At 70.9% G+C, this 9,016-nt stretch overlaps 2 protein-coding genes across 2 annotated transcripts; both read left to right on the top strand.

Annotated features, from left to right (window-relative positions):
- The first annotated feature begins 3,306 nt into the window (after positions 1 to 3,306).
- Positions 3,307 to 5,247, top strand: LOC144291019 (neutrophil elastase-like). Its single transcript, XM_077860785.1, has 5 exons — positions 3,307 to 3,426; positions 3,558 to 3,714; positions 4,069 to 4,210; positions 4,654 to 4,884; positions 4,978 to 5,247. Exons 1-5 carry the CDS (start codon positions 3,357 to 3,359, stop codon positions 5,224 to 5,226), a joined length of 849 nt encoding a protein of 282 aa, XP_077716911.1. The 5' UTR covers positions 3,307 to 3,356; the 3' UTR covers positions 5,227 to 5,247.
- A 1,259-nt stretch (positions 5,248 to 6,506) lies between these two features.
- On the top strand, positions 6,507 to 9,016 carry CFD (complement factor D). The gene is made up of 6 exons (XM_077860786.1): positions 6,507 to 6,667; positions 7,325 to 7,401; positions 7,656 to 7,812; positions 7,911 to 8,055; positions 8,142 to 8,399; positions 8,798 to 9,016. The coding sequence occupies exons 2-6, from the start codon at positions 7,338 to 7,340 to the stop codon at positions 8,957 to 8,959; spliced, it is 786 nt and encodes a 261-aa protein (XP_077716912.1). The 5' UTR covers positions 6,507 to 6,667; positions 7,325 to 7,337; the 3' UTR covers positions 8,960 to 9,016.

Raw genomic sequence — 9,016 nt, 5'->3', positions numbered from 1 at the left:
CCCCGGGGGGGGGGGGCGGGGGGGGCACAGGGCAGGTTGGAGGCCTTCATCCTGAGGACGATGCTCTAGGCCCGGCCCAGCTTCCCCACACCCTGCCTGGCCCCCAGGACCCTGCGGAAACGAGGGTCGGCCCCCAGCAGACCCCAGCCCCCTGCGGGCGAGCCCCAGGTCACCCACTTTACAGATGGGGAGGGCGGCTGGGGTGAGGTCACACCGTGGCTCTGCCCCCCTGGTCTGGGGGCTCCCAGGCCCCGCGTGACGGAGACCGTGGGTGGGCAGGAGGCTGGGCCCTGCTCACCGCCCTACGTGGCCGGCATCCACTCAAGCTGTGTGCTGCCCACTGCCCGCTGCCTGGGGTCCCGTGAGGGCGCGGAGGCCACCCTGCCCTGGGGTCGGGGTGGGGGGAGACAGCCCTGCCCTGGGGTCACACCTCCTTCCCTCCACCAGGCATCAGCCCCCTGTGCCCTTCAGCGTGACCTGGGCCCTGGTGTCAGGACGAGGCCCCAGGAGCGCTGACCTCAAGCCAAGCATCCTGAGCCCGGGCCCTCCCCCTCGTGTTGGCACCGCAGGCGCAAGGCCCGCCCGGGGGCAGGGGGACAGCGCGGGGGGCCGGCGATGGGCTCCGTGTCAGCGTCGCTCACCTGCTTGGCGGTGGCTTCCACGCGCGACTGGGAGGCGGAGGCGAGGCTCAGGGACACGCTCGTCCGCAGGCGGGCGGCGGCCGTCACCCACCCTGCACCAAACATCTCTGGAGCGCCGACTGTTTACACAGCCCTGTGCAGATGCCGGGACACGGCCTGGCGCGCGGCGGGCTTGGTTGGGACAGAGCCCACGACCACCCGCGGGGCACACGGGACCACCCTGCCGCCCGGCCTGGCCCCAGCGAGGTACCCTCTGTCCTGCCCCTCCCGGCCCGCCCGCCCCGAGAACCGGGGCAGAGGATCCCCAGGGCCTAGCGGGGCCCCAGGATGCAGCGGGGGTCAGTAAGTGCCTTGCGAGTGTGTTAGTGCAACAGTGACGAGGGTTGGAAAGGAGAGGCCCGGGCCTTCGAGCAGGTGAGCAGCCCAGGCGGGCTTGGGGGGCCAATCCGGGCGCCAGCCCCCTCCCGGCGGGTGCTGTGGGGCAGCCCGTCCAGTGCTGCCCTGGAGCCGCGCCCGAGGCCAGGGGTCCGCGTACACAGGAAGAGGCCAATAAAGCCCTGCTGTCGCCTGGTCCCCCTCAGCCACGGGTCCTAGAGGAAGCTGCAGACTCAAAACTCCCCTGATGCAGCCCCACCCCTGCCCATGCCCCCAGCCCTGCGGCCGCCGCCCTGCCTGTGTCCCTCCAGGGGGGAGCGCGGCCCAGGGTCCCCAGCACCCAAGTTCCCGATTGTAGATTCGTGGAGGGCCCAGGTCACGCAGGGACTCTTCCCGGACGCCAGCGCCGCCGGGGTGACCCTGATTTCTCTGTTACCCATCTCTGGGCCTCAGTTTCCTTTTCTAGAAAATGGAGTCCCCCCCCCCCGGCCATCGCCCAGCCGGGCCCTCAGGGGACGGCTCGGGGACTCCCGGCTCGGGGACTGCGCGAGCACCAGGCCGCGGGAATGTGGGTCCCGGCAGAGGCCGGGCCGGGGGTTGGGGGGCCTTGGGGGGCTTCCTGGAGGCGGGGGCAGGGCGAGTGCCAGGGGCAGGGCTGCGGTGGAGGGGACAGCGAGCTGGTGGGCACAGAGCTGGGCCTAGGGGACAGGTCAGAGGCGGCTGGGAGGGCGCAGCGGTCGCGGTGCGGCATCTGGAGGCAGCACCTTCCGTCCTGACCTCCTCTGCTGCCACCCGGTGGCGTGATGCAAACTCAGGCCGCGACAAGCCGCCGGGAGGGGACAGGAGCTGCCACAGCTGGCAGCGGGAGGGGGCGGGGGGGATGCTGACGCGTGTCAGGAGGGTGCCAGGAATTTCCCGAATTTCCCAGGAGCCCAAGGCAGGGAGGTGGTTTCTAGACAAAGCCCAGGGGGACCCTTCGTGCCCAGGGAGGGGGCAGTGAGGACGTGGGGGGGGGCGTCCACGGCCCATGACGGGAACGCAGACCCGCAGCTGGAAGGCCCCTGAGGCTGCTCCGGAGGGGTCGGACCCAGAAGGGGAGGGGGCCGCGGTGCCGGGGGTGGGGGGGCGGCAGTCCCCACACTCGAGGTCCCCGCGCCCCCAAGGACGTTCTTACTGTGGCCTGAGTGACGCCGGGTGAGGTGCCCGCATCCCCGGGGCCCCGAGTGGACGTAGAGCCCCGCCGGCCTGCGCCCCTCGCGGCGGCCACCCCCCTGCCCCACAGGTGGCTAACGGGTAGTGACCCTCGAGGATGCCACTTTGTCACCCGTGTCCGTTTATCCTCATTTTGCCCCCAGAGCCTGTGGCTCACGCGCATTGTAGAGACGGGGACACGGAGTGCACACGGGTCCAGTCTGCGGCCTGCACGGGTGCAGCAGGCGAGTGGCCACCGCAGGAGAGTCCACACACTGCACCCCCGCGACATGGATGCGCAGAGTACACAGGGGTGCTCAGTAGATGCAGCTGGGGGTACGCCTCCAGGGACTCGGCTGCCCCCACTCCACCCACCAGACCCCCCTCGGGGGCTTACAAGGCTCCAGGGACCTTCAGGGACGAGGGTGGGGGTCGCGCCGGGAGGGGAGGGGCAGGACGGGGGGGGGGGGGGCATGGGGCCCTGGGACCCTGGGGACACCGAGCGCGGGCTCCGGGTGGCGGGGGCATCTGCCCAGCCCGGACAGTGGGGGCCCCATGGTGGCCCCAGCCTGGGCGCCCCCGGATCCGTTGGTGCCTTCCCGAGCCTTGAGCCAGTGGGACGTTGCCTCTTGCGACAGCAGCTGGCGGAGTCCTGGGGGAGGCGGGAAGTGGAGCAGGGGTGGGGGGGATGGGGGAGCGGGCCTGGGGGACTGCCGGCCGCCCTCCTGCTGTGACCTGGGGGGCTGGGGCGAGCTTGCATCTCAGGTGGGGGCCCAGCCGCCCTGCCGCCCCCAGGGGACATCGGGGCAGTGCTCGCGGCCCTGGGTAAACCGAGGCAGCCAGGGGTCCCGCCAAGGTCCGTCAGGCGCAGGGTGCCGGACTCAGTGACGTCACAGGACGCCCCTCTGAGCGTGGAGGTGGAGGTCGGCGGCTCGCCCCTGGACGGCCCGTCCTGTGCAGCCCTGGGGACCCGCTCAGTGACAGCCTGGGAACGTCCCGCCCTCCGGGCCTCCCGCCCCCGCCTCCCCTCACCCCCGGGGGGCACAGGAAGTGGGGACACCTGGCCCCTCCGTGGGGCAACAGCAACGGCCAGCGGGGCCTATAAGAGGGGCGGGGGGCCCGGGGCCGCGACACCGCCACTGCCCGGCCATGACCGCCCGCCGAGTGCCCGCCGGCCCTGCCCTGGGCCCACTGCTGCTGCTGGCCACGCTGCTGCCCGGTGAGTGGGCGCGGCCGCCCGCACCCTCGTCCTCGGTCCCCTGATCTCAGCTGAGCCCGCGAGGAGCCCTGGGGCCCGCGACAGCCACGGGCTGGGGTCCCCCGGCGCTCACCGCCCCCGTGTGTCCTCAGGCCCCGCTCTGGCCTCGGAGATCGTGGGTGGCCGCCCGGCCCAGCCCCATGCATGGCCCTTCATGGTGTCCCTGCAGCGGCGTGGAGGTCACTTCTGTGGTGGGACCCTCATCGCCCCCAACTTCGTCATGTCGGCGGCCCACTGCGTGGATGGCTTGTGAGTGCCCCCGGCTCCCGCCGCCTTCCCTGGAGACTCATTTGCACCTCTGTGTGATGGGGACACGGTGACACCAGGGCCCCGAGGTCCTCCCAGGGCTGCCCTGTGCCCCCCGTGCTCCCCGTCCCCTCCCTCTGCTCCCGTGTCCTCCCCGTGCCCTCCCCGTGCCCCCCGTGCCCTCCCTGTGTCCCCCGTGCCCTCCCTGTGCCCCCCGTGCTCACATTAGTGCACCTCCCCTGCCGGGCCCAGAGGGTGAGGTCCGTGCAGACCCTCCTGAGCTCGGGGGGCACAGCTGAGGCCTGGGGTGTCCCCACCGCCAGGGCCACTTCGAATCACGCCGTCTGTTTGCCGCAGGAACTTCCGGTCAGTGGTGGTGGTGCTGGGGGCGCATGACCTGGGGGAACGCGAGAGCACCAGGCAGTTGTTCGCCGTCCAGCGGGTCTTTGAAAACGGCTTCGACCCCGTCAGGCTGGTGAATGACATCGTGCTCCTGCAGGTGAGCTGGGCAGGGGCGCCTGGGGGTCGGGGCGCTGTCCCTGCCACGTCCCTCCCGGTGCCTCGGCCTCCACCGCTGGACGGGAGGACCCCCTCCTCCCCCTGGGCTCTGGGAACTGAGGTGGCGCCAGAGGCGCTGAGCCGCGGCCCATCAACAAACTTGTAATTCGTGTGGCCGAGCACGTGGACCGGGAGCCTCTAGGATGAAACCCTCCCTCCCCCACCGCTTGCGGAGTTACTATTCCCTGGGAAGGTTCTAGAACAAGGGCTGTCTTGTCATTGCTGCTGCCCACGGTGTGTGCCATCGAGTGTCCACCGTGTGCTGCGTTCAAGGCTCGTCCGGAGATGCTCAGAGCCCCTGTGCTTGCTCCCACTGCGCATCTGGGGAGACTGAGGCCCGGGAGGGGAGGTCATGACCCTGATGCCCCCACCCACCCCCCACAGCTCAACGGCTCGGCCACCATCAACGCCAACGTGCAGGTGGCCAGGCTGCCCGCCCAGAATCAAGGCGTGGGCAACGGCGTGCAGTGCCTGGCCATGGGCTGGGGCCAGCTGGGCACGACCCAGCCGCCGCCCAGGATCCTGCAGGAGCTCAACGTGACCGTGGTGACCACCCTGTGCCGCCGCTCCAATGTGTGCACGCTGGTGCCACGCCGGCGGGCCGGCATCTGCTTCGTACGTACCCCGGGCCCCCGGGTGCCCTCCCCGCGCCCCCCTCGCGGCCCCCAGCGCCGACACGCGGCCTGCCAACCCCGTCCGTGTCCACAGGGGGACTCCGGGGGGCCCCTGGTCTGCAACGGGCTGATCCAGGGCATCGACTCCTTCATCCGCGGCAGCTGCGCCTCCGGGTTCTTCCCCGACGCCTTCGCCCCCGTCGCTCAGTTCGTGGACTGGATCAACTCCATCATCCGCCGCCCGCCCGCCCTCCCGCCTGCGCGCCCCGGCCAGCAGGACCCCGAACGAGGCGCCGCCCGCGCACCGCCGCCCGCCCCGCATCGCCCGCGTCCCACCCAATAAAGCCCTCCCTGGTTGTGAGAACGTGTCCGGGTGTTTGTGGCGGCGCGGCTGGGGCGTCTCGTGAGCCTGCTGCCCCCAAGGGCGGCCAATTCAGGGCATCGGGGAAGGGGCGCCGATTGCCGTTCCTGGTTCCCAGGCTCACGGACGGAACCGCGGCAGCTGCTGAGGCCTGCGCTGTGGCAGGTGCGCCCCGAGGGCCCCCGGCTGGCCCTCTGTGTCCCCGACAGGTGACGAGGTACAGGTCCAGGCAGGGGTGAAGCCGCACCCGGGAGCCCACGCTGGAGCCCCAGCTCTGTGACCGGTCAACTTCCCTGAGCCCGTTTCCGTTAATTTTTTTTTAAGTTTTTAATTTTGTTTATTTTTTAATTTTAAATTTTATTTTTTAAAAGATTTTATTTATTTATTCATAAGAGACATACAGAGAGACAGAGAGGTTGAGAGAGGAAGACCGGCAGAGACCCAGGCAGAGGGAGAAGCAGGCTCCGTGCGGGGAGCCCGAGGCGGGACTCGATCCGGGACCCGGGGTCACGCCCTGGGCCAGAGGCAGATGCTCACCCGCCGAGCCCCACAGGCGCCCCCACCCTGAGCCTGTTTCCCTGCAGGAAGTACCGAGGCGAGGGTCCGCGTCCCAGCCGCCCCCCACCTGCACTCCTGATGGAGATCACAGCAGGGGCTCCCGGGCGGGGCTCTGGCCCTGGGGCCCCACGGCCTTGGCCGGTCCCTGGCGGCCCCCTCCCCACGCGGCGTCCGGCTGCCGTGCGATTGGCCCTTCAGCCTAGTATTGCACCATATACCCTGGCGGTGTCTCCGCGGCCACCGGGCCCCTGGGGGTGCTCGGGGCCCTTTGTCAAACCGCCGTCTTGCCGAGTCGTCCCCAAGCCTTGCTGAGATGCCCACCTCTTCCAGGAGCTGGGCTCCATCCCCTACAGGACTTGTTTGGCTTCTGACCTCAGCAAGGAAACCTGTCAGGATCTAGCAAATCACGGTCGTGTTCTGTCCATCCTTCTCTGTGTATGCAACAGTCCACGGCGAAGAGAAAGAAGGGCAACGTTGCGCAATGCGCCCATTGGGGACGTCCAAGGTCCACCCCACCCTCATGGTCCCAGCACTGGCCCCGCTGTGGGTTCGTGAGACGTGGATCTGTCGTCCCCCCCTGCTAGAGAGGGCCATGTAACCCTTGGCTGACCAGAATCTGCCATCCCTTGCTCACAGCGATTGGTTTGGGAGGGGACACGTGAGGGAAGCTCAGCTAATCAGCACGGCCTGGACAAGTTGGCTGGAAGGATGGAGGATTTGGGAGGGGCCTGCCCAGCCACTGGGCTGGGTCTGGGGCTTTTGGGGTCACAACGAGGGAGACTGTTGAGGAGAAAAGCCACCGAGGAGGAAAGGAGAAACCACAGACAGAGATAGTTCAGGCTCCTGGATCAAACCACACCTGAAGGTAGGCCCCCCTGAAATTCCCATTTAAATTTCCTTGTTGAAGACTCTACCGAGTTCAACTTGGTAGTTTTTCTAAGAGATTTATTTCTTTGAGAGACAGAGAGAGAGAGAAAGAGAGAGAGAGGGAGAAAGAATGAGCATGGGCAGTGGGGAGGGGCAGAAGGAGCATCAGGCTCCTCGCTGAGCCGGGAGCCCAGGACCCGGGATCGTGATCTGAGCCGAAGACGCATGCATCCCCGACTGAGCCACCCAGGTGCCCCTCGGCTTGGCTTTTCTGTCACTTGTAGCCCACAGTCCCTCCAGCTGCCTCCACACGCCGCCTCTTTAATATGCGCCTCGTTGGGGTGTCAGGCCCCCGCGCCCCCGGGGGACGAGCATGTCAGGCCACCTCCCATCCCCACCCTGACCTCTCCTCCGAGTTGGGGGAGGAAGAGAAACAAGAGAAGGGCGGAAATATGAGGAAGTTGGTTGTTTATAAACTGTGGTCTCCAGCTGCTGTTGCAAAACTTGGGGCGGGGAGAGCACCCTGGGGAGATGGGGGGGCAGCGGGGCCGGGCCTGCTGCGGCCTCTGCGCGTCCTGGGCTCGGCTGCCACAGGGCCAGCAGGTGGGTGTGCGGAGCGCTGCCCCCCGCCCGGCTCACACGCGTGCCCGTCCAGGCCCCACGGCAGCATGGCCCCCCGCCTCGGCCCGGTGCCCCTGGTGCCCCTGGTGCTGCTAGGAGCCGCCCTGTGTGGTGAGTGGACCTGGGCCCAGGGGACGGGGCGGGCGGGCAGCCGGGGAGGGGAGGCGCGGCTCCACCTGGACGGGGGCTCTGCACCCGAGGGACTCCCCGAGGCGGGAGCGCCAGGGCCGAGCTCTGCCCACGCGGGGCCCACGCAGGACGCAGCCCCGCGGGCCGAGCTCGCGCCGAGCCCGGAGGCGCCGCGTGGGGCGCGGGCTTGGCCCAGACCCCGTCACCCGCCCCCCGCCTGCCCCTCCCCCCCGCAGCCGCGCAGCCTCGTGGGCGCATCCTGGGCGGGAGCGAGGCCGAGTCCCACGCGCGGCCCTACATGGCGTCGGTGCAGGTGGACGGCAAGCACGTGTGCGGCGGCTTCCTGGTGTCGGAGCGCTGGGTGCTGAGCGCGGCGCACTGCCTGGAGGACGTGTGAGCGGCGGGCGCGGCGGGCGCGGCGGGCGCGGAGGGGCGCGGCGGGGCGGGGCGGGGCGCCGCGGACGAGGCTGTGACCCCAACCCCGCTCCCAGGGCCGACGGGAAGGTGCGGGTGCTCCTGGGCGCGCACTCCCTGTCGCAGCCGGAGCCGTCCAAGCGCTGGTACGACGTGCTGCGGGCGGTGCCCCACCCCGACAGCCGGCGCGACACCATCGAGCACGACCTCCTCCTGCTGCAGGTGAGCACCTGGGCCGCCGCGGGGGCCGCCACCTGGGCCGCAGGCCCGCCCCGCGCCGCCCTGACCCCGCGCCGCCCCCTCCGCAGCTGTCCGAGGACGCCGAGCTGGGCCCCGCCGTGCAGCCCCTGCGCTGGCAGCGCGAGGACCGCGACGTGGCGGCCGGGACGCGCTGCGACGTGGCGGGCTGGGGCGTGGTCAGCCACACGGGCCGCCGGCCCGACCGCCTGCAGCACCTGATCCTGCCGGTGCTCGACCGCGCCACCTGCAACCTGCGCACGTACCACGACGGCACCATCACGGAGCGCATGATGTGCGCGGAGAGCAACCGCCGGGACAGCTGCAAGGTGCGCGGGCGGGGCGGGGCAGCAGGGTGGGCGGGGCCACCGAGGGGGCGGGGCCGGCGGGGTGGGCGGGGCCACCGAGGGGCGGTGGCAACAGGATGGGCGGGGCCACCGAGGGGCGGGGCCACCGAGGGGCGGGGCCACCGAGGGGCGGGGCCGGCGGGGTGGGCGGGGCCACCGAGGGGCGGTGGGAACAGGATGGGCGGGGCCACCGAGGGGCGGGGCCGGCAGGGTGGGCGGGGCCACCGAGGGGCGGTGGCAACAGGATGGGCGGGGCCACCGAGGGGCGGGGCCGGCGGGGTGGGCGGGGCCACCGAGGGGCGGGGCCCGACCCGGGTCAGACCAGGTGCGCAGGCGAGGGGCGAGGCCGCGGGCGCAGCGCTCACGGCCCGTCCCCGCAGGGCGACTCCGGGGGCCCGCTGGTGTGCGGCGGCGTGGCCGAGGCCGTGGTCACCTCGGGCTCGCGCGTGTGCGGCAACCGCAAGAAGCCCGGCATCTACACGCGCGTGGCGAGCTACGCGGCCTGGATCGACGGCGTGATGGCCGGGGGCGCGGCCGCCTGAGGAGGCCCGGGGGGCGGCGGTCGCGGGGGCCGAGCAATAAAGTCCTGTCCTGCATGA

This window comes from Canis aureus, chromosome 19 (genome assembly GCF_053574225.1).
Source record: "Canis aureus isolate CA01 chromosome 19, VMU_Caureus_v.1.0, whole genome shotgun sequence".
Taxonomy (NCBI): Eukaryota; Metazoa; Chordata; class Mammalia; order Carnivora; family Canidae; genus Canis; species Canis aureus.
The sequence above is the reverse complement of the archived record's forward strand: the minus strand, read 5'-3'. Positions and strand labels throughout refer to the sequence as shown.